Below are 26604 nucleotides of genomic sequence, written 5' to 3' on the forward strand. Positions count from 1 at the left end.
TATATATATATATATATATATATACATATATATATATATATATATATATACTGTGTATGTATGTATATATATATATACTGTATATGTATGTATATATATATATATATATATATATATATATATATATATATATATATATATATATATGAGTTTATACACACACACACACATATATGCATATATATACATACATATATATATATATATATATATATATATATATATATATATATATATATATATATATATATATGAGAGAGAGTTTATACACATACACAAATATATATATATATATACATGTATATACACACGTATGTATATATATATATGGACGTCTCCTTATATCGATCCTTTGGATACCAACACCAAAGGATCGCCAGGGCACACTTTCCCAAGTGTATCCCCGCTTATTTTGTTTCCTCGTAGCTTTCAATTAAACGGATGCTTTAATGAAATTTTCTACAGATAACTTTCAGATATTGTGAGAAACCAAAATCTGTGAAAAAAAAATCTCATTGTTTGGTGATTCTAATTCCCTCTTTCAGGTTCAGAAAATTAATTACCAGTAACACATTGAGGTCCAGTTATATAGGTACTACTACACCCGTTTCTCTAATTTGACATATGTATTCATTCTAAGATTCATTGATACACATCGATGATTATGGCTCTATTGCTGTTCGATCTTGAAATCCTAACTGGAAAGCCTTTATTTATGTCGCTAATACCTATACAGGAAAGCAGTAATGTTATATTTTCCTTGTTTCTTGTTCTTTTTTTTTCTACTCGTTTATAAATTCGAGAAATTGTGTTGAAGCGAGAAAGGATCACTTAGAAAGTAGAAACCGAACTCGCACATTTTGGTGCCGGCAGACAGAACCGGCTTCTCCGCGAACCAGTTTCGTTTCCTCTGTCAGATCCAGAAATGCTTATTCTTTCCGTGAAATAGAAAGGATAACATTTGTCGTCTGCCTACCCTTCACACACTATAGCTACTACAAAAGAAAAAAAAAGAAAACTCTTTCCCAGACTCCCATTGCTATCTTCCCTAGTTGCCTAACTCACAGTACATTTCCACTCGTAATCCCCAAATTATCAACACTACTTCTGCTGCTGCTGCTGCTGATGTTACTACCACTATTACTACTACTACTACTTACATTTCACAACACGCACGTTCGGTTTTCATTGAATTTATTACTCAACCAAATATTTCCCTTACAAATTCAATATAAATTTTTTTGGTGGACCTTGGAATTAGACACTGAGGGAAAATGGGTGTAACTTTTTTATTTTTTAATTTTGACGATTTTCGTTTTTGACATTGTTCTACATGTCCAGGTCGTACGAATAGCCTTCTCGCAACTTAGATGTGAAAATGAACGGCTTACATTTATATTGAAACAGAAAAAGGATCATATGTGGAGTCCCCACCACGAAACTTGATATGCTAGAAATAACAGCTAAACGCGGACAATCCAAATCTTGCATTGGTCCAGATGGACTATATGTAAATAAATATGAAGGAAAAAATGCGCTTTGGCAAACGGGGTTAGGGTTAGGTTTTGAGTTAGGGTAAACCTAACCCTAACCCTAACCAGATTTGGCTGTTATTTCTAGCATGTAAATAACCTGCTTGGTGAGGAGGGGGGGAATTGAAATTTTTCAAACAATTTTTTTTCAAAATCGGAATCTCCATAGCCTAAAACGTGGGATTCCGTAAAAAAAATAAATAAGTGGGGGAAAGGTTCAGATTACATATAGTCCATCTGGACCTGCGGGTTAGGGTTAGGGTTAGGTTTACCCTAACCCTAACTCTAACCCCGTTTGCCAAAGCGCATTTTTTCCTTCATATTTATTTACATATAGTCCATCTGGACCAATGCAAGATTTGGATTGTCCGCGTTTAGCTGTTATTTCTAGCATATCAAGTTTCGTGGTGGGGACTCCACATATGATCCTTTTTCTGTTTCAATATACATGTAAGCCGTTCATTTTCACATCTAAGTTGCGAGAAGGCTATTCGTACGACCTGGACATGTAGAACACAATGTCAAAAATGAAAATCGCCCAAAAAAAAAAAACCGCGGGGGGGGGGGGGGTTGATGGGGCAAAAATTTTTTTAGCGGGAATCGCATGACCGTGACATATAGAACACATTATCGAAAACGAAAATCGTCAAAATTAAAAATTTAAAAAGTTACAGCCATTTTCCCTCAGTGTCTAATTCCAATGTCCACCGTTTTTTTTTCTTTGGTTGCTGACAGAATTGTCATTTTAAAACATAATTTTATCATGATGACGGTAGTGGTAATGGTGGCGGTGGTGGTAGTGGTTATAGTAGCGGTCGTGGTCGTAGTGATGGTGGGGATGGCGGTAGTATAGTACTAGTAGTGGTAGTGGTGGTGGTGACGGTTATGATAGTGGGGATGGAAGCGGTGGTGGTTATAGTAGAAGTGGCGGTGGCGGTATTAATTGTAGTTATTGCAGTGATAGTTCTGGTAGTGATTAATGCGATGATGATGATTTTTTAAATATCATTTTGAATTTCTTCAACGAAAATCTAAAATGTTAACTTCGCCTTCACTTTATTCGGTTCAATATCACTTGGTTCCTATCAGGTGGACCAGGGTCGCTGGAATGCTTAAATAGCGGTTTCTCACTTTATTTTGCTGAGGCCATTACAGGATTTGAGCCCTTGACATTCGCTGCGAGCTAATCCTTACAAATAATCCTTTCTTCTCTCGACACAAGGCCTGAAATGTTGGGGATTTGAGTCTAGTCGATAACATCAATCCCAATGTTTGAATAGTTCTTCCCACAATGATAAAAGGCAAAGTCGACTTCGGCGGAATCTGTTTATCCTAACAAATAATAAACCCTTCAGTTGCGCAATACCTCTGCAAGTTCCCGGTTTCTTAGAGATGAGTGAGTGTCTTGGCAGTGCCAATAATGAGAAACTAGTCTAGGGTGATGGAATACTAGCGACGCGGTCGACATATATATCATAGCCTTGGCCAGTTGCTGGTTGTTAACCAGCCATGATTACCGGCTGTCGCCATGGTTCCCGGGTTGTTGTTACAGCAACCAATCATCGTCGTGAAGCGAATGACGTAATGTTTAGTCGCTGGAATTTTCTAGCAGACGGTGTTTTGACTTTACTTGTTTTTGTTTCTTCTGCTTTTTTTTTTTTTGAGGGTTTTTTTTTTATCGAACTTCATCTGTTCTAGTATTCAATCGGATACAAAACGATAAACATTTTAACTTTTAACACCACCGCCTCCCATAACTACTTCAAAAGAAAATCCTATGTACACACGCACGCACGCACACACACACACTCACCCTCACACGTATATACATACATACTCACGGACGCATACAAGCACACACACGCGTACATACGCACGCACACACACACACACACTGCCACACGAGCGAATATCGTTAGACCGTCAGAAAAGAAAAATCTGTTTTGCGGTGTTTGTTCCAAATTTTTACATCCTGAGTTCAAATCCCACTGAGGTTAACTTTTGTCTTTCAGTTTTCGTAGTCGATACAAAAAAAGTACCAGTCATGTACTGAGGCCGATTATATCGACTCACTCCCTCTCCATACGCACGCACACACACATTCCAAATTGCTAACATTTTATCTAAATCAGTTACGGGCCATTGTCTTTGCTTAATAATTACAATAGATCAGTTTTAGAGTATCTTAGTGAATTTGTTTTAATCCGAAAGTCTTCCTTGTAATAAATATGAAGCAATTAAACCATCTATTCTCCAGTGTTTCACTGGAACATAATTTATTGGCTCCAAAAGGATGAAAAGCGAAGTCGACCTCGGCGGAATTTGAACTCAGAACGTAGCGACAGGCGAAATACCGCTAAGCATTTCATCTAGCACATTAACAATTCTGCCAGCTCGTGCTTTTGAACTCTGACATTAAAAATGAAACAAGTAAAAAAAAATTACGAATCATTTATTTGATTGCTAAGAATATAGTTTTAAATTTTTAACTCCACTGATCCATGGCCCATTTTGGTCTATATATAAATCCTGTACTGGTAGCTGCAACACACACTCGTTCTATTACAATTTTCAGGTGCATAAACAGCACAACAGCACTATTCTTAACTTCGCAACTAATCTAAGTAGTATTTTTTTATAAATGCGAAATGTATTCACATTTAAAAAGAAAAGCTTCAGTTCTGTTTTAATACAAAAGTCTTCCTTGAAGTAACTGAAATAATTAAACCATCCGGTCTTCAACGAAGTCCAGTTTGTCTTCTTCCGCTGCTATCATCTTATAGACACATCTAGACATACAAATGTAAACAATAACAAAATGTATTGAACGTGTTCCATTCAATAAACTACAAGGCCGACAAGTTACCAACCACTACATGGCAACCAGTACTGGATCTCTCTCTCTATCTCTCTTTCTCTTTCTCTCTCTATCTCTCTTTCTCTTTCTCTCTCTATCTCTCTTTCTCTCTCTATCTCTCTTTCTCTTTCTCTCTCTATCTCTCTTTCTCTCTCTATCTCTCTTTCTCTTTCTCTCTCTCTCTATCTATCTTTACCTCGAACCTCCAAACTAGTGTGATACAAACATTTCCATATTCTAATGTTCTCTTCAATTAATAATGTTTACCTATGGTTCTCCCTTTAGCATCCAGATTATTCTGTCAGATTCAATGCTTATTTACTCACATTGTTTTGTATTAATTCTGCATTATCTTGTAGCCTTGAGTTTACAATGATGCGATTGTTTATTTTTAGAATGTCATTGTAGGATAGGTGTGAGAAGTTATGTTTAAACATAAAACAGGTAGAATATTTTGGCCGGATATGACCAGTTTTAATGCTAAAGTGTTCAATAGAGAACAACTTCATCAGCCCAGACCAGACTTCCATTTCCAAGGCTGACGCCTAGTCTTGACAGCTAGACGTTCTGATACACTTATAATTTGTCCTGGAATTTTGAATGAAATCTCTCCAGTGAATTTGAGCTTCAAACCTATAAAATAGATATTTCTCCATTCATTTGCAGCTTTCTCTTTGCCTTTTTTTTCTTCTTTTACCCTTCATATCAACTTAACATGCTACCCAGTTAAACAATAACACCTGGTCTTTAAACAGAACAGTGACCTAATATCACCTGATTTATAGATACCTTTTGGTCTTTGCTTTTGGGTCAGGTTCTCTCCTCACTTCTTGCCACTCAGACAGAACCGTGATCTATAAATGTACAGACGAGTCATCAACTGCTTTGATGTCACCAGTCTGGGAATGTCTGTAACGGTTATTGCTAGTTTTACTCTGACGAACGTTTTATTAAAAAAAAAATTACCTTCAACAAATTCCTAACCTACGTCAGATCACATATCAATTATCAATTAAAAACAAAACAAAAGAAAAAAAAACTATAAAACCTATAGGAATACAATTATTTAATGAATCAGGCCAATCTCTGATAAGATATACTGTCAATCCCAGCATTTCCCATCCAGAGTTCCACAGACACCTAGAATTCTGAGGTTACTAAGGGTTCTGCAAGAAATAGAGATGACTAATTATATATGTAAATTGAATTATGAATTAAAAGCAGGTTTTTATTTGTAATTTAATTTGATATTCACATGTGCTATGCCACAACACATCAGTAAATAGTTTTCACCCTGTTTGCATATAAGTCATAGACCAGAGATTCAATTCATTTTGAGATGATCCGAGTATATGGTATTGATATGCCACAATAATGGTGAAATATCAATATCTACCATTCTCAGTGATTCTGAGGTGAATATTGCCTCGCCTGGTCCATGACATTCTGGTGTAGGCATCTTTCCCAGGACACTATCTAGCAGCAAATTCAGCATATAAACAAAATATGTGTATGTGAGGCCAATAATAGATAGATGTATTTTAAAGCCATTTTTATCTTTAATTCTTATTCATAGGGAAGATAGGGGAATCTTGTCATATGAAAAGGTGAGATTCTATAGGGGAAAATGGCTTCTTAATAGAGAATTTAGTCTTAAACAGGGTCTTGGATCTAACAAAATTTCTTAAAATCATCCCATTCGGATGGTGCTGTTAGTGCTCCATTGATATATATGTATATATCGTGGCCGTTGCCAGTACCGCCTGACTGGCCTTCGTGCGGGTGACACATAAAAGCATCCACTACACTCTGAGTGGTTGGCGTTAGAAAGGGCATCCAGCTGTAGAAACTCTGCCAAATCAAATTGGAGCCTGGTGTTGCCATCCGGTTTCACCAGTCCTCAGTCAAATCGTCCAACCCATGCTAGCATGGAAAGCGGACGTTAAACGATGATGATGATGATATCAATCAATTACAGTATATATGAGTTGAAGCTTTTTAGAGAATCTAGCTGTAACACCAAATTATCAACAGAGCTTTGGTGTATATATATATATATATACTGCTTTTGAAAATTAGTATCTTTAGGCTTGTCACTATCCTGCTACTAACACATGCTACTGTTTACCTTTTTTTTATGCTTACCAGCTTCTGGTATTGTGACTGCTGCTACATTACTTAAAAGTAACAGTAACCACAAGTACTTAATCTGCCAACAGTACAATAGCAGTGCTACTACTACTAATATATTGTAAGTTATATAAAATGAAGTATGAATTACTGATCAATGTTCTCTGACTTTTGGAAGGTTTGCAGTTTATATATGTGTATATATTGAATGTACACCCTTGAATGGTGTTAAAATATTACTTGAATTTTAATTTCTAGTTATCTATTTTGTTTTTCATTTACAGCAATAACAATGAACGGTTACACCAACGGTCATACCAGAGAATATAATTTCTTTGAGAAAAATGATGTGAAGGAGTTTCTGGACAGTATCCATCAGCTGATCTTAGACAAAGCATTGAATGATGGCACAAAAAACGACCACAGAGTCGTAGAGTTTCTTCATCCTAAAGAAATGCTGGTAAATATCTTGGTTTCATTTTTTTTTTTTTTTTTTTTTTTTCAAAATAATCTGTGTTCCAGCATGGCCACAGCCCCTGACTGTAATTGATAATAAAATGATATCATACTGTTAATGATTTATATCCTTAGACTGGCTCACTAATTGATTAGTTATATGATTGTTAAGAAGTACAATGTAATTCAAGTGATTATTACATACCATCTACCATCTAGTTGTTGGCACTCCGTCACTTACGACGTCGAGGGTTCCAGTTGATCCGATCAACGGAACAGCCTGCTCGTGAAATTAACGTGCAAGTGGCCGAGCACTCCACAGACACGTGTACCTTAACGTAGTTCTCGGGGATATTCAGCATGACACAGTGTGACAAGGTTGACCCTTTGAATTACAGGTACAACAGAAACAGGAAGTAAGAGTGAGAGAAAGTTGTAGTGGAAGAGTACAGCAGGGTTCACCACCATCCCCTGCCGGAGCCTCGTGGAGCTTCAGGTGTTTTCGCTCAATAAACACTCACAACGCCCGATCTGGGAATCGAAACTGCGATCCTATGACCGCGAGTCCGCTGCCCTAACCACTGGGCCATTGCGCCTCCACCATCTACCACCTAGGATGTGTGCTCAAACAACAATTAAATTCTAATTTCCTTATGAACTGAAATGATACATATAAAATCAAAAGGCCAGTTAAATTACCGACGGCTCCCTTGTGAAAGTGCTTCATTATTCTGAAACAAAATCCTATAAGAATTGACTATGCTTCTCATTCATCAAAAGTAACACTGTATTAAAGATGATAACTTATTAAGAGTCATTTAATCAATTACTTACCTCCAAAACTAACTTTGTACTTAGAGTAAAAGAAGTTAATTTTTATATTTATTGCATATTTTTATTATGTATTGAAACAACAAAAACTATATGTGACTAAACTTTACATATAACTCAAAGTGAACTACACAACTGTGTGTGCTTTCATTAGACTAAAAAATAAAAAAACAGGCTTTTCTCATTTTACTTGTGAAAGGTTATTTAGTTGGGAAAACCATGTTTACCATTAAAAAAAATTCCATTCCACATATTTGCAGTACAAGAAATTATATTATATAAAAGAAAAGAAAATGGACAACAATTTTGTACATAGTTGTTCTACTTGTTTTGAAATCTTGTGTAGTTGAATGTATCACATGTTTGATGCTTTTGTGTTCTTTGTATTCTCAATTATTTTCCAGTAATTCAGCTTTTTGTTAATCTAATATGTCAAATGGAATGTGAATTAACAAAATGTTGTATTGTTGCCTGATATAAATATATTACAAATATACTAGCAATATTTTATGACAAGCACAATGCGGCGAATTGGCAGAAACGTTAGCATGCCGGGCAAAATGCTTAGCAGTATTTCGGGGGTCAATAAATTAAGTACCAGTTGTGTACTGGGGTCAATCTAATCGACTGCCCCCATCCCCACCCCCAAAGACAAAAATTTGGGGCCTTGTGCCTAGAGTAGAAAAGAATACTTACAGAAAGGTGGCGAGATGGCAGAAACGTTAGCACACTGGGTGAAATGCTTAGTGGTATTTCATCTAACGTTACGTTCTGAGTTCAAATTCTGCTGAGGTCGACTTTGCCTTTCATCCTTTCGGGGTCGATAAATTAAGTACCAGTTATGCACTGGGGTCGATGTAATCGGCTTAGTCCCTCTGTCTGTCCTTGTTTGTCCCCTCTATGTTTAGCCCCTAGTGCGCAATAAAGAAATAAGAAACAGGCAAAATGCTTAGTGGTATTTCATCTGTCTTTATGTTCTGAATTCAAATTCCACCGAGGTCTACTTTGCCTTTCATCATTTCGGGGTCAATATATTAAGTACCAGTTGTGTAGTGGGGATCAATCTAATCAACTGCTCCCCACTCCCCAAAAACTTCGGGCCTTGTGCCCAGAGTAGTAAAGAATATTTTTATGACAAACACATTCTAAAAGCAGCATTTATTTCAAAAGCAGAGAAACAGGAAAATATTATATAAAGAATGATTTCAAAACAGTAATTACCAGAATGAAATAGCATATCTTAAATATATGAAACTATATACATAGAAATGTGGTTTGACATAGTTCAAAAGATAAAATTGTTTACTGAGTAAAGATAATAAAATACATAATGCCAAAAATAGCACTAAAGTACATATAACTTACAACTCTTTCAGAAGTAAATCACCTGAAGCCAACACTGATTATTTGATACATAACTTATTTTAAAATGTTCATGTCTAAAATTAGATCTCCAGTATATTGGAGGACATAATTTACCTTACAGTCAACTGGTGTCTCAGACTGAACTGCTTATAATAGCCAAGGTATTTTGGTTCAGGGGTACCTTGACCATCCAGGACGATTGCAATGCGTGTATCTATGTATATGTGTATATATTATCATCATCATCATCGTTTAACATTTGCTTTCCATGCTGGCATGGGTTGGGCGATTTGACTGAGGACTGGCAAACCGGATGGCTGCACCAGGCTCCAATCTGATCTGGCAGAGTTTCTACAGCTGGATGCCCTTCCTAATGCCAACCACTCCGAGAGTGTAGTGGGTGTTTTTACGTGCCATTGGCACGAGGGCCAGTCAGGCGGTACTGGCAGTGGCCACGCTCAAAATGGTGTATGTATGCATGTATATGTATACTTATGTATATATATGTAGGTGCAGGCATGGCTGTGTGGTAAGAAGCTTGCTTCCCAACCACATGGTTCAGTCCCACTGTGTGGCACTTTGGGCAAATGTCTTCTACTATAGCCTTGGGCCAACCAAAGCCTTGTGAGTGGATTTGGTAAACGGAAACTGAAAGAAGCCCATTATATATATATATATATATATATATATATATATATATATATATATATATATATATATATATACACGTGTATGTTTGTGTGTCTGTGTTTGTCCCCACTACCATCACTTGACAACCAATGCTGGTGTTTTTATGTCCCTGTAACTTAGTGGTTCGGCAAAAGAGACCAATAGAATAAGTGCTAGGCTTACAAAGAATAAATCTGGGGTCGTTTTGTTCAACTAAAGGCTGTGCTCCAGCATCGCCACAGCCAAGGGATTGAAACAAGTAAATGAATAAAAGAATATATATATTTTTATGTATGTGTGTTTGTGTGTACATATGTATGTGTATGTGTATATATGTATATGTGTGTTATTTCTTTATTGCCCACAAGAGGCTAAACATAGAGGGGACAAACAAGGATAGACAAAGGGATTAAGTCGATTACATTGACCCTGGTGCATAACTGGTATTTAATTTATCATCCCTGAAAGGATGAAAGTATTTCGCACGACGTGCTAACGTTTCTGCCATCTCACCGCCTTAAATATATGGGTGTGTGTACATACATATATGTATATGTATGTTAATAGTAATTGTAAGACAACAAAAGAATGAAAGAGACCTTGATATTATGTGTGTGTATATATATATATATATATATATATATATATATATGCATATGTATGAAAATATTTGTATGAGTGTGTGTATGTATAAACTGTATTCATTCATATGAGCATGCATAAGCAACGATTCATGCATGTTGATGAATGTAAATTGTATTCTGTTAATTCTAGAACAAACTTCAACTGGACATTGGAGAAAAAGGCACTAACAATGAAGTATTGTTGCAATTTTGTGAGAAATTAATCAACATGAGTGTAAAGACAGGTAGGAATACTTTATACATATATTGTCACATTTTGTAACATGTGCATACACACACACACACACACCTGCAACATCACTTGAAATGAGCTAACAAAGGAGGTTCTACGTGGTCGCTCTATCTGCTAGAAATAACAGCCAAATCGCCTGAGGGATGTACACTTTTGATAACTTGCCCCTAAACACGCGGTTTCTGAAAACAAATACAAAAACATGGGATGGTCATGACTGGAATGCATTTGTTGTTGTAGGTTTATTTGTTCAGAGTTGACCTAGGGTTGAACAACATCAGCCTCACTTAGCAACAGAAAAATTGTATGGTATGACTTATTAGATTACGAGAGTTCTGAAGCATAGCTTGTCATAATGGATGTGTTTAAGACGAGCTGTCTGTGGAAAAACTTTTCTATGTTGATGATTAGTTTCTAGTTCACGTTACTGAAAGACTGAGGAAAATAAAATACCAGGCGGAAGTGATGAAAGCTGGTCTTTACGAAGATGACAAGTGACCACAACAAGTAGTTAGGTGTCATGCTGAAGAAAACCCTTTCCCTCCATGCAAAAAAAAAAAAATAGCAACAGACGTGGTGGCGGTGGCAGCAGCGGAAGAGGACATAGTTTAATTGTTGTTGGCACTCCGTCGCTTATGACATCGAGGGTTCCAATTGATCCGATCAACGGAACAGCCTGCTCATGAAATTAACATGCAAGTGGCTGAGCACTCCACAGACACGTGTATCCTTAACATAGTTCTCGGGGATATTCAGCGTGACATAGTGTGACAAGGCTGACCCTTTGAATTACAGGTACAACAGAAACAGGAAGTAAGAGTGAGAGAAAGTTGTGGTGAAAGAGTACAGCAGGGTTCGCCACCATCCCCTGCCGGAGCCTCGTGGAGCTTTAGGTGTTTTTGTTTAATAAACACTCACAACGCCCGGTCTGGGAATGGAAACCACGATCCTATGACCGCGAGTCCACTGCCCTAACTACTGGGCCATTGCGCCTCCACACATAGTTTAATATAAACTTACAAAAGAACCTCTACATAATATGCTGATTATGCTAGAAACAGCAACCAAACCTCTCTCTCATACAAGTTCAAAGGCTTAAAAAGTGAGAGATACATTTGTAGGGAAGTGGTTATACACCATTAGGTGTACACCACTTCCGTACATTAAATTTCTAGAAGAAACAACGGAACGCAGATTCTGAACAACATAACAATATTTATTTACAGTGGAATTCAGTTCATGCTTGGAGGGAATTCGGTAGCTCGTCGCCCTCGGTTACTGAGACGCCTTCTGAATGATTTCCGTGGTTATTTGTGAAGCTCTGGTGCTGACATGTGAGAGAGCTCTGTTGGACGTCTTGGCTCGACGGAGATCAGTCAACGAAGAGACTGAGAAAAGGCGCCGAAGCTGGGTGTCAAACTCTACGCATGCGCATGAGACTCTTCCTGTATTCCTTCTGGAACTAGTCCCTGCGCATGCATGGATAAAACTCCGGACATTGAACATATAACAGTCATCTGCTATAATGTGTCACTACACATTGGATAATGTAGTTCTTATGTATCCTTGATCATGTCTCTCCTACTCAGTCAGAGACGGCATGCTATTAAGCAATATTTCTTTGTATTTTAGGTAAACCAGGATTCTATAACCAACTTTATGGTTTCGTTGATCCATATGGTTTGGCTGGATCATGGATCACTGACTCGCTCAACACAGCATTGTAAGTATCGTTTAAATGAATATTATTCCAACCAGTTGCAAATTAAGAAGTTTGTTTCTGGTTTTTTCCCCATTGTACAACTCTTGTTATATCGCCCTGTATCATCCAATGCTTTATACATATATATAAAAAAAAATGCAGGCATGGATGTGTGGTAAGAAGTTCACTTACCAACCACATGGTTCCGAGTTCAGTCCCACTGCATGGCACCTCTAGCAAATGTTTTCTACTATAGCCTCAGGCCAACTAAAGCCTTGTGAGTGGATTTGGTAGATGGAAACTGAAAGAAGCCTGTCGTATATATATATACAGGGTGTCCACAAGGTCTGGATACATGGAGTAAATAAAATCATAACATAAACAATTAAATATATGAAATAATCATTTCTTAAAGTATGTGTTAATCCCCATGTACCCAGACTTTGTGGACACCCTGTATGTATATATATATATATATATATATATATATATATATACATATATATATATATGCATATATGTTTGTGTCTGTGTTTGTCCCCACCCCCACCATCACTTAACAATCGATAGAATAAGTGCCAGGCTTAAAAAGAATATGTCTTGTTCGACTAAAGGTGGTGCTCCAACATGGCCACAGTCAAACGACTGAAACAAATAAAAGAATATAATATCAGGAATGTTTGCGGTACAATTTTCTTGAATTTTTGAAAAAGTGGGTAGTCTCATAATGTTTTAAGATGCTTCTAGACTGAGAAAGTGGGATTCCTGGATGCTGTTAGAGAAGCAAAACTTCTAATACAATTGAACTATTGGAAGGAGTGAGAAAAATGAAAGTAACTTTTAGGTCTCTTCAATTTTATAGTAGTCTATAGCCGCTACCTATCTTCTTCAGAAGATAGGGGTTGATGTAATCAACTTAACTCACTCCTTTGAAATTGCTGGCCTTGTACCAAAATTAGAAACCATTGTTGACTATAAAGGGATTTGTCTTAAGCTGCAAAACATGAAAGGCTACAACACCTTGCTTACCTGGTACCTTGCTTACCTGGCAGTGACACATTATTTTAGAATAGAGAGCAACATTATGAAGGTGTGTGTCAAAGAATTAAAGTATGCCATGTAGTTTGGTAGGTCACATTGTTAAGATGGAATCTTCCCAGAAGAGAAGGAATTAATTCTTAATTAAAAGTTAATTATTCATTTACAGACATACGTATGAAGTGTCTCCAGCATTCACAATGATTGAACATTATCTTATTCAAAAAGTGTGCAAAATGATTGGATTCCAAAATGGTGATGGCATGTTTTGTCCAGGTAAGTACTCAGGTTTTGTCTCTTTTTCACCCCATAGATTTCATAAAATTGTGGTTTTAACTCTACATTAGAAATTTTAATTAAAGTATCATCATCATCATTTAATGTCCACGTTCCCTGCTGGCATAAGTTGGCCAGCTTGACAGTATACAATGGGTGTCCAAAGACTACATTAGTGTGTGCTTTGGCATGGTTTCTGCAGCTGGGTGCCCTTCCTAACACCAACCATTTATTGGTTTCAATCTCAGGCAGACAAAATACCGCAAAGCATTTTGTCCAATAAACTAATAATTCTGTCAGCTTGCCACCTTTCTTCTAGTCAGGTGTCGCACTATGCGATGCTGTGGTCATCACGATGTCTTGTCACCTCCTCCTGTCCTCTACCCCATGGACAGCTGAGAATAAAGACAATCCTGTGGCTGCGATGTCTTTCAGCCAAGAAGTGGGTGGTCTGCCTTTTTTACGTCTGCCATTCACCTTGCCAGTTATGATCGCTCGCTCAAGTCCATCCCGACGCATGACGTGGCCAAAGAACCATAGCTTCCACTTCATGATGTTTCGCTGAAGCGTCATCTCGCAACAGAGCTTTCCTAGTACCCAGTTGTTCATCCTTCTCTCTGTCCACGACACTCTAAGGATTCTGCTGTAACACCACATTTCAAAAGCATTCACTCTTTTCTCGTCTGCCTTCAACAGTGTCCACTTCGCAATAGAGAAAGTGGCAGCCCAAAGTAGCCTTACCTTCAGCAGCCAACTTATTTGCAGTTATATGTTAACCTTCTAAAAGTGTGTCTAGTACACGCCTAAGAACATATATCTAGCCATATTAATTAATTTTCCATATGTCTAGCCATATTAATTAACTTTCCATATATCTAGCCATATTTTCTAACTTTCCATATGTCTAGCCATATTAATTAACTTTCCAATATTCATTTCTTACCTACACAACATTTCATTAAGGGCTATTTATTCAAATCTATTTCACTAATTAGAAATTCTGAATAGTAGTTGAAAATTGTTTTTGCATTACTTTATCCACAGGTGGGGCATTTATGAATATAATGAGCATCCATCTAGCTCGCTACCGAAACAATAATAATATTAAGAAACAGGGCATGTACAACCAAGAAAGAATGGTGGTTTTTGCTTCTGAAGGAGTAAGTATTTTTATTTTTACCTTGAATAATGATGTGTATGTATCGTTAATCTTTTGTCTTTAACTTGTTTTAGTCACTGAGCTGCAGCTGTACAGGGCACCACTTTAAAGGGTTTAGTTAAACAAATCAATCTTAGTAGTTACTTGTTTTTAAGTTCGGTATTATTCTATTGGTCCCCTTTTGCTGAACTGCTAGGTTACAGGGATGAAAATAAACCAGTTGTCAAGCAGTGGGATGACAAACATAAACACACACATACACAAGCACACACACACTACGCATGCATGCAGATATACACACGATGGGCTTCCATGCAGTTTCTGTCTATCAAATTCACTCAGAAGGCATTAGTATACTAGATATGTTTCTTGTCCAAGGTGTCACACAGTGGAACTTTGGATAAACAGATGCAAATATATTCTAAGAGAAACCTGAGATCTGTTTTGCATAAGTTTCCAGTTATATTTCTTTGAATGATTTTATGAAAAAACCTAAAAATTTTGCTAAATTTCTTCTGGATTTTTCTTGTTTTTTTTTCAGTGCCATTATTCATCAGTTTTGGCAGTAGGATTTCTTGGCATTGGACAGGAAAACCTTATCAAGGTGAAAACAGACAGCAAAGGGAAAATGTCAGTCAAACATCTCCAGAATGCTGTGGAACTATCGTTGAAACAGGTAAATAATTGTGTACCTGCATATAATGTGTCATTGTTAATATCAGAATGAAAGCCTTTTATCAGTTTGTAAACCTGTAAATTTGTATGCGTATATGTGAAGGCACATGGCTTAGTGGTTACGGTATTCAGCTCACAGTTGCAAGAGCATAGGTTCAATTCCTGGCAGCATGTTGCGTCCTTCAACAAGATACTTTATTTCTTGCTGCTCCAGTCTACTCAGCTGGCAAAAGTAAATAGTTCCTGTATTTCAAAGGGCCAGCCTTGTGACATTCTGTGTCACTCCCTGAGAACTAGATTAAGAGCATGCATGTCTGTGGAGTACTCAGCCACTTGCACATTAATTTCATGAGTTGGCTGTTCTGTTGATCAGAACTGGAACTCTCATCATTGTAACCAATGGAGTACCACTACTAGTATGTGTTTGTGTTTCCCTACATATATGTCTTTAGCCGAACTGTTAAATTACGGGGACGTAAACACACCAGCATCGGTTGTCAAGCGATGTTGGCGGGGGGGGGGGGGGGAACACAGACACACAAACATATACACACACATACATATATATATATATATATATATATATATATATATATATATATATACATATATACAACGGGCTTCTTTCAGTTTCCGTCTACCAAATCCACTCACAAGGCATTGGTCAGTCCGAAGCTATAGTAGAAGACACTTGCCCAAGGTGCTACACAGTGAGAATGAACCCGGAACCATGTGGTTGGTAAGCAAGCTACTTACCACACAGCCACTCCTGCAATTTGTTTATAATGATTAAATGTTTCTGCTGTACATTCTTAGCTCACCCCCTCTGTGTCAGATTAAGAACACAATGAGTCACCTAGTCCCAGAACCGAAACCACAATCTCACACACACACACACACACACACATACACAAGTATGTTTATGTATTACTTTGTCTGGCGGAAATGTCAACTGATACATTAAAGGAACGTATATATCAATAAGCACAAGCTGCCAATGTTAGGATGACAAAGTCACAGGCTGCAATATTAATTTAATGAAGTCAGCAGAACATACAAGGAAATGTCATCGAATAACATTTTACAGGAAATTGACAGAGGTTTATTATTTCCTCCTTTCATTTTTAATTTCTTAAGCTGTCAATTTACCCTAGTCATAATATTCTTCTTTACGACCAAACTTATTTATGCTGCAGGGTGGGAAGGGTGGCAGAGATCTCGGTGTTATTTCTAAGTAACTACCTCATTTTTATGGCATTTTATCACCAGATTTTTATGATGCTTTATGTTTTAAGAAATGGTTACATGGTTTATTTTTAAAGTGACATTTTTTATAACCCAGACATTATTCTGCAAGTCATGATCTGTTATTGAAACGATTACGAAGTAATGAAATGTCATTAAAACTTTAGAATGTGAGGAAATTATATAGAGTCTATAGATACAGGCATGGCTGTGTTGTAAGCAGTTTGCTTCCCAACCACATGGTTCTAGGTTCAATCCCACTGCATGGCACCTTGGGTAAGTGCCTTCTAGTATAGCCTCATGCCAACCAAAGCCCTGTGAGTGCATTTGGTAGATGGAAACTGAGCGAAGCCTATCGTGTGTGTGTGTGACCAGGACTGCATTACCCAATATATTCTTTCTTCTTCAACAGTTAAGGTTTGACTCAAAGGAAATTTAACTGCTATTTCAAGCAAACAGCCATATAGAGTCTTCCTTCAAAGGCTTGATCATACCCAGATATTTATCTATATCTTCATTATAATTTCTTTTTCCAGGGTCTCAATCCAATAGCTGTTGTTGCTACAGCAGGCACCACAGTTCTGGGAGCCTTTGATCCTCTCAGTGAAATAGCAGATGTTTGTGCTCAACATAACATGTGGCTTCATGTTGATGTAAGTATATCTTTCTCAATATTTAAAATTTGATAAGGTGGTGAGCTAGCAGAAACGTTAGCATGCTAGACGAAATGCTTAGCAGTATTTTGTCTGTCTTTATTTTCTGAGTTCAAATTCCACCAAGGTCAGCTTTGCTTTTCATCCTTTCAGGGTCGATAAATTAAGTACCAGTTGCATACTGGGTCAATCTTATTAATTGGCCTTCTCTTCCAGAATTCCAGGCCTTGTGCTTAGAGTAGAAAAGAATATTTAAAATTTGATAATGCAGTGAGCTGATAGAAACATTAGCATGCAGGACAAAATGCTTAGCAGTATTTCATTTGTCTTTACTTTCTGAGTTCAAATTCTGCTGAGGTCAGCTTTGCTTTTTGTCCTTTCAGGGTCGATAAATTAAGTACCAGTTGTGTACTGGAGGCAATCTCATTGACTGTTCCCCCTTTCCCAAAACTTTCAGGCCTTGTGCCTAGAGTAGAAAAGTAGAAAAGAATATTTAAAATTTGATGAATAGTTTATAACAATTTTAATTCTATACAAATTTTGATGTCTTAAGATTCAGTAGACCCACTTTGATCTGTATTATACATGAAACTAAGGGGGCAAGCAGGCAGAATCATTACCAGCTGGGCCAAAGTGCTTAGCAGCATTTTATGTCTTTACATTCAGAGTTCAAATTCTGCTGAAGTCAACTTCGGCCCTTCATCCTTTTGGGGTTGATGAAATAAGTACCAGTCAAGCATTGGGGTCAATGTAATTGACTAGCCCTTGTCCCCATAAATTTCTGTCCTTGTGCCTACAGTAGAAAGAATTAATTATGCATGAAACTCAAAGAACTATAGAAGTGTTTTCACCTTCAAATTAGGAGTGTTGTTTTGAGTGCTGATTAAAATACCTTGAGGTATGAGTTCCAATCTCTGCATTCTGAGTTCAAATCCTGCCAGGGTCAACTTTGCCTTTTGTTTCTTCAGCTTCAGTAAAATGTACAAATCCTGGGGCCCTGTTTGGTAGAACTATGTAAGCACACCAGCATCAGTTATGTTGTGGGGACAAACACAGACACACAAACATATACATACACATACATACATTGTGTGTGTATATATATATATATATATATATATATACACGACTGGCTTCTTTCAGTTTCCATCTACCAAATCCACTCAAGGCTTTGGTCAGCCTGAGGCTAAAGTAAAAGACACTTACCCAAGGTCCCACGCAGTGGAACTGAACCTAGAACCATGTAGTTGGTAAGCAAGCTACTTACCACGCAGTCACTTAAGTTTTGAATTAAAATCTTCCACCAAACCTTAGTCAGAATTTACGTTCCTAACACTAGCTTAATGATAACTAAGTTATTTTACTAAATTCTGTGTTATATTTAAAATTAATTAAAAGAAACACAAAGCATCTCAAAATAAATATGGTAACGAAAGGATTAAATATTATATATTTACAGGCAGCTTGGGGTGGATTTGTACTTATGTCCAAAAAACACCGATACAGGATGGCAGGTGTGGAAAGGTAAGAAAAAGTTACTTTGATATGCAAACACCACACATTCACTTTGTAAATGTTCTTCCTTTCTACGTGTATGTATTTGTGTGTATACCTATATACATATATACATACACACACACACACACACACACACACATATATGTATATATATATATATATATATATATATATACTATATATAAAACAGAGATGTGTGTGTAATCGCTTTTCATGTGAAATCGACTTCACCAAATGCTTCCATACTTGTGATGCGTGAATAATTTGACCTCGGATAAATCTTAGGCTCTTCATTTGATTTTTTTTATTAAAAATAAATAATATTGCTTTATATTTAAGATTCACTTCTTTAAAAAGGTTCCTCAATGTCAACTTCCGGTATTGACGTAACAACGGCAAAAAAGCTTCACTCTCTATTTTGTGTGTGAGTGTGTATGAGAGAGAGAGAGTAAATATTACATACACACCGCTCTCTCACTCTGTCTCACACACATACACACGCACACACACACACCCCTTCACTCACTCACTATGTCTCTTACAAACACACACATACATAAATGTATACAAACATATTTACAAAGACACACGTGTGTATGTGTGCGTGGGGGGTTCCACAATCGCCATTTATTTCAATTACTCTTGTGAGGATATTCATGTAAATCATTTCTTTCATTTAATCCCTATTTTAATTTTCGTAAACGTTTCCAAGTACCAATGAGGCTTTTTGGCACATCTTCAATTTTCCCCATTCATGAGAGGCGCCCAGCCATCATTCATCTGAGTGTCCATCTACAGAATGTCCTCAAATTTCTATACAGCATATTATAAGCAACAATTTCATTCCCGAGCAACACTGGGTCTCTGCTAGTATATATATATATATATATATATATATATATATATATATATATACACACACACACACACATATCATCACCATTATCATCATCCTTTAATGTCTGTTCCATTTTCCATGCTAGCATGGGTTAGACAGTTTGACCAGAGCTGGCAAGGTAGGGAGCTGCACCAGGTTCCAGTCTGATTTGGTTTGATTTCTACAGCTGGATGCCCTTCCTAAAGCCAACCACTTCACAGTGTGTTCTGGGTGCAATTAACATGATTAACATGGCATGATTAACGTTATACTAGCACATTAATCATATATATAAAATATATACATATATATATATACACATGCACAAACACATGTATACACATACTAAATACAGAGAAAACACTGGCTTATCGGAAGTTATATACTCATATATTTTCAAGTTTATATTCATGCGTTTTGAGATTATCTATCTTGAAATTACACTCAAATACATATTTCTTTTTATTTCCCCCATATTCTAGGGTTGACTCCTTAGCTTGGAACTTCCACAAGATGGGAAATGCTCCCATGCAATGTAGTCTACTTGTTGTGAAAGAAAAGGTATGTACTTCTTATTTGTGTTCGTGTGGCTGTAAAATGTATGTATGGTGAAAATTTGTGAATTTGATTAACTGTTGTGCTTTCTCTATATAAATCTGTCAATCCTCTTAGAATGTGGACAGTTTTGCTAAGTGCAGTAGGCCAATATAAAAATCATAAATATATAAATATTGCATACATTTGGATGAAATTTTCTGGTACATTGTGAATATGGGTTTTATCCATATTATTGGTATATTGTGAATATGGGTCTTATCTGTCATTATGTCACTTTCACATATGAAAGTAGGTTGAATACACTTGAATTAATTATATGTGAATGCTTTCGCATATATCTACAAACAAGATTTGGGTCCTTGGACATCAGTTTTTTTAATTAAATAATTAATAATATTACCACCAAATTTTAACTCACTATTTGAAGTATTAATTGCCATTAAGCTCAAAATTGAAAGAAGAAAACAATCCAGAGAAATTTATTTGATAAAACTAAAAAAAAATAAACATATATGGTGCTGACTGGAAGTTCTTTCTAAAATGAGGATGAACTTTGTTTCTCACACAGAAGAGGTTTTTATTTCCAGCTTTTGTCCCTCAAATAAGAACATTATTTAAACAGATTTTGTGCAATTTAGGATTAAGCAATATCTGTGGATATTTGTGTTATAGGAGTCTAAGAGTTAAATTGTAAATGTAAAAGATTAATGCTGAACACTTAGTTGTTCTTTAACCCATTTATTATTCCTAAATTCTTCATTTACCATTGACTACTTTCAGGGAATTCTTGAAAAGTGTAATTCCACCAATGTGGAATATTTATTCCAAAGTGACAAATATTATGACAAGACATTTGACCAAGGTAAGTCTCTCTACTAAAGAATGACACTTATATCAAAGCAGAGGAATCACAATTTTCTGTGGGAGAAATATTACATTATTAAAATTATAAGAAAATTTATTTAATTTAAAATTCAGTAACTTTTTTGTTGTTTTATATGTTGCATTTTTAAATTGCAATTTTGCAAAGAAGATCATTACAGGACATACTGTTAACACTGATATAGTCAATTAAATTGTTTATCTAAATTCTTAACCCCTGAAAATACTAGAGGCCTATCAAATCCTTAAAAATAATCCAATTGAAATACGAAAACTATTCTCATATCACCTTCACTCTATCTGTGTATATACACTAAAGATAATGATTGTTCTACAGGAAATAAAACAATACAATGTGGCAAGAAGGTTGATAACTTTAAACTTTGGTTGATGTGGAAAGCTCGAGGTGACGCTGGAATGGCAGCTAAAATGGACAGAGTGATGGAATTATCTCAGTAAGTATTTCATATAAAATCACTTCAACTTAAATATTTTTATATCAAAGTGGCTATGTGCTAAGTGCAAGCATGGATGTGTGGTAAGAAGCTTGCTTCCCAACCACATGGTTTTGGGTTCAGTCCCACTGCATGAAACCTTAGGCAAGTATCTTCTGCTATAGCCTTGGGTCAACCAAAACCTTGTGACTGGATTTGGTAGTCAGAAACTAAAACAAGCCTTTCATGTATATATATATATATATGTGTGTTTGTAGATCAATCGAATAAGTATTAGGCTTTATAAAAAAGTACTGAGGTTGATACATTCGACTAAAATTTTTTTCATGGCAGTGCCCCAGGATGGCCATAGTCTAATGACTGAAACTTGTAAAAGATAAAAGATAAAAAGTTGAGCATATTAAAGAGTAAACTACAAGATAAATGAAGGCCAGAATACTGAAGAGTATGGGTTGTGATGTTGATAGTAATAAATTTATGGGCTTTATGAGGGCATTAATAACAACAGTGCAAGACTGAAATAATGAAGCATGGCACCTCTTTCGATGCTTACCAAACATAACGAAGATGCATGATATCACACATAATCCTTTATACAAAATGTGGTTTGAAGCGCAGGTGTGTGGAAGCAATAAATAAATATATATATATAAATACAGTGTACATTTAAACACATAAGAGGTATCCATCATAGGATTCTTTGCACGCTAGAAAGAACAGCTAAATTCCAAACCACTATTAGGGATAAAACTTCGAAGAGAATGAAAAATAAAAACATTTACCATCTATCTCCTGGACCATGGTTTCAGACTTATTTTAGCAGACTTATTTTATTATTAATTATATATATATATATATATATATATATATATAGAGAGAGAGAGAGAGATGTATATGTGTGTGTGTGTGTATATATATATATACATATATATATTTCTTTATATAAATATTTATATATGCATATGTATGTATGTATGTATATATATATATACTTATATGCACATGAATGTTTTGATTAACCAAAACTGAATTGTTTCCTTATATTTTCCAGGTATTTGGTTGACCAACTGAGAGCTCAAGATGATTTCCGTCTGGTTTTACCTGAAGTGAGTACAACCTACCATTTACAAACAGTATATCCTTCCTGTAAAAAGATGAAATTGGTCGCTATCATCATCATCATCATCATCATCATCATTATTATTATTATTATTATGTTTTTTTTTTCTTCTTTCTTCAAATTTTTTCCCATTTCTCGCAGTGTTTTCCGTACACCTAGGGCAGAGAAACGTTGTATGCATTCCCAATTTACACACGCAAATTCATAGGTAAAACATGTATTTAAGGGCGGGGGGGGGGGGGAAAAATCATGAATGGATGTTGTTTTCACAGCGATAATGCTCTTCTTAGTACATGAGTCGTTCCAGTTAGCACGACTTTTTGCACCTCCTGTAGAGATGGTAAGCCTGGGATCATTTTCAAATAGATTTCAGTATCTTTTTTTTTATCATTCCTAGAGATCCTACAATCACTGGTATGGTAGTCGCCTTGAGGTGCCACATTTTTTCAATTTCTATTAGCAAATCTTTATATTTACTGATCTTGTCAAATTCTTTCGCCGCTATATTATGATCACAGGGAATACTCATGTCAATTAATAAACACGTCTTCTTTGTCTGATTTTTTATGATAATATCCGGTTTATTAGCTTTTATAGTCTTGCCGGTATTATTATTATTATTATTATTATTATTATTACTATTATTATCATCATGACAATGACCCTGCTGAATCTTTAGCACACCAGAAGAAATGCCACTAAGCAGCATTTTGTCCACTGCTCTCAGCTTTACCTGTTATTCTTTTCAGGTCATTTACATAAGTGCGAGTTTATCACAGGTCAGTGTAATCAACTTGCCTCATGCCCACGTACTTGCTGGCCTTGTGCAAAAATTTGAAATTATTATTATATAATTCTAAGGCAGCAAGCTGGCAGACTCGTTAGCATGCTGGGCAAAATGGATAGCAGGAATCTCATCCTCTCACAAATCTGAACTGCATCTTGTCTGAGTTACTTCTCTTCATAATTAGTTGTGCTATAATTCTGTCTATTACATGCATGACTTGGTTCATCAGTTCAATATCTCTGCAGTTGCTTCTTTCTACATTTCTGTTGCTCTTGTAGCAATTAATGATGATTACACTGTTATACTAGTCATTGCATATAACGCCTACCTGCACTACCTGACTGTCTATTCAAGTGACCGTAAAGTGGTTAGAGTGTCAGGCTCACAGTCATAAGGTAGTGAGTTCGATTACCAGACCAGGCTGTGTGCTGTCTTCTTGAGCAAGACACTTTATGTAACATTGCTCCATTTCACTCAGCTGTAGAAATGAGTTGCAACATCATTGGTGCCAAGCTGTATCAGCCTTTGTGTTTCCCTTGGATAACATTGGTGTTGTGGAGATGGGAGGCTGGTACGCATGAGTGACTGCTGGTCTTCCATAAACAAACTTGCCTGAGGCTAACTTTCTTGGTTCAATCCCATGGCTATCCATGACTGAAGGGGGTCTTTTATTCAAGTGATTAGAATGTGTGCTATTTTACTAGAACCTTTTAGCATCTCAACAACTACCTCTGAAGGCCTGGCTGCCTTCTATATTTCAATACATGGCTGTTGTGTGGAATCTACATGGTGTAATATATAGCAAGCTTCTGCATAGTTTCTTGGTATAAAATTCCACTCACAGGGCATTTGTTGACCCAAGGCCATGGTAGAAAGCCATAATTGAACCCAGAACCACATGGTTGTGAGGTGAAGTGCTTAAATATACAGCCATGTTTGCAAGATTAAGCAACAACAAATCTTCCATCTACCTTCACCATTTAATCTCATTAGTATAGCTAGGGTTGTTTTATAAGGGCTGCCCTTTTTGGCCTGCATATACAGGTAAGCCTGTACATGCTATATATCTCAGGTATGTGGTGGGGTCCTAACTCAAGAGATGCCCTTGACTGCACACACTTTAGCTATGCCAGTGCTTAATCTCTGCTCACAGTCACCACATATTTTACCCCTTGTAGATAATATTTCACCATAATTTTTAACACAAACTACATTGCTGTTCAACACATCTGTGTTGCTGAATTCTCTACAATTAACTATTGTCACTTAACTATTAACTATTAATTAACTATTGTCACAGCAATTACTACAATATCCTAGCAAAAATCTCTTCCTTCTTCTCATTCTTTATTCATGCCATCCCTGCTGAAAGACTTAACACTTACTTGACTAATTAATGAAGAGAATTATTTTGTGCTTTTAACTCTAATGATATTTTCTTTTATTCATTTTTTTTTTTTTTTTTTTTTTTTTTTTTTCGCAGTTTGAATACTCAAATATTTGCTTTTGGTACATACCACCCTCCCTTGAGAATCAAGAGGAAACTGAAGAATGGTGGCAGAAACTCTCGAAGGTAATATTCTACATGCATATTTTCTTATATATTGAAATGTCCAACTCATGCCTGCATGGAAAAGAGGTTAAATGATGATGAAGATTATATATATATATATATATATATATATATATATATATATAGATACATACAGAGTACGGTGGATATACTGTCATCTAAATTATGCAAAAATGAAAATAACACTGACATCTCATTTTAACAGATATATTTACTAAAATTACATAAAAATATCTTGAAATACTAGAGTAAACATGTTTTAATGCACTAAAAACTTTTCATCCTGAATGTGCACTTCTGAGATTGTGGTGCATTTAATAGGCCATGTGTCTTTTATTGTCATATGTTTACTACATTATTTCATTATATCATTAATTAAAATAGTAGTGTATAATGCTCTATTTGATAATTTCATATATTCTACTCAAAACATTGTATTCTATAAGCAGTCCATTTTTTTTTTATGATAAATGAACTAACATTTTTTTTTCTTATTTTACTTCTCTTAAAAGGTTGGACCAAAGATAAAAGAACGAATGGTTTCTGAAGGCACTATGATGGTTGGCTACCAACCTCTACCTTCCATGAACAAAGTCAACTTTTTCCGTTTTGTTTTATGCCAAGAAAACTGTGAAGAATCAGATCTAGACTTTGTAATTGAAGAAATTCGACGATTGGGGAAAGACCTGCAATTTTAAATCATTAAATATTCTTTGGACATGAAAATTTCTTCTCATTCAGTGAAACCCTTATGAACTTTTTTCTGCTGTGGTTTGTAATAACAAAAAAATTCTATCTGTTTATACAGACAACATCATTAAGTTATAATGATATTAAACCAATTAAGTTGATCATTTGTGTGTATGGGATGCAGGATTTGTTTGACATGCATGGGTGCATAGCTTAGTATATATTCATCTAAAATAGTTTTGTTCATCTAATATAAAAATCTATATACATGTGTTTAGCTTACTGGTTTTGGCAGTTGGACTTGCAGTCCAACAATGCTGGGGAATTACCACCAAAGAAGCTTCATACAATCCCAGTTCTTTGTCAGTCTCAATTCTTTGTCTAGTCCTTTTTTTTATTGACCTCACAAAGAGGAAAGGAAATGTTGAGCTTTGGCAGAATTTGTACTGAAAACATAATGGGACATAGATAATTTAGATAGGTTTCGGCCATTATAGGACCAGACCATATCTAACTTAATAGCACCACCTGGTGAAGTCTTAACCAAATACCAGAAGGTATTTTTGTCTACCACTCTAATAATTCCCTTACATTGGATTATGCGTTTGTGAGTGTGTGTGTATGTGTTTGTGTGTGTGTGTGTGTATCTGACATTATCTTTATCAAAGCCATACTTCAAT

The 26604-nt window shown here is 36.0% G+C and overlaps 1 protein-coding gene across 1 annotated transcript in view; it reads left to right on the forward strand.

Moving 5' to 3' along the window:
• The window catches only part of LOC106868322 (cysteine sulfinic acid decarboxylase), a 27563-nt gene extending 959 nt beyond the window's left edge, over positions 1-26604 (forward strand). Inside the window, exons 2-15 of the mRNA XM_089353150.1 lie at positions 6804-6979; positions 10615-10708; positions 12349-12439; positions 13626-13732; positions 14777-14892; positions 15433-15567; positions 17348-17464; positions 18924-18988; positions 20342-20420; positions 21198-21279; positions 21637-21754; positions 22806-22860; positions 25145-25234; positions 25747-26604. Coding sequence (XP_089209276.1) covers positions 6812-6979; positions 10615-10708; positions 12349-12439; positions 13626-13732; positions 14777-14892; positions 15433-15567; positions 17348-17464; positions 18924-18988; positions 20342-20420; positions 21198-21279; positions 21637-21754; positions 22806-22860; positions 25145-25234; positions 25747-25932 — 1503 coding nt within the window. The 5' untranslated portion in view covers positions 6804-6811 and the 3' untranslated portion in view covers positions 25933-26604. The remainder of the gene's footprint in view (positions 1-6803; positions 6980-10614; positions 10709-12348; positions 12440-13625; positions 13733-14776; positions 14893-15432; positions 15568-17347; positions 17465-18923; positions 18989-20341; positions 20421-21197; positions 21280-21636; positions 21755-22805; positions 22861-25144; positions 25235-25746) is intronic.

The sequence above is a fragment of the Octopus bimaculoides genome, chromosome 6 (genome assembly GCF_046866305.1).
Source record: "Octopus bimaculoides isolate indiv1 chromosome 6, ASM4686630v1, whole genome shotgun sequence".
Classification (NCBI taxonomy): Eukaryota; Metazoa; Mollusca; class Cephalopoda; order Octopoda; family Octopodidae; genus Octopus; species Octopus bimaculoides.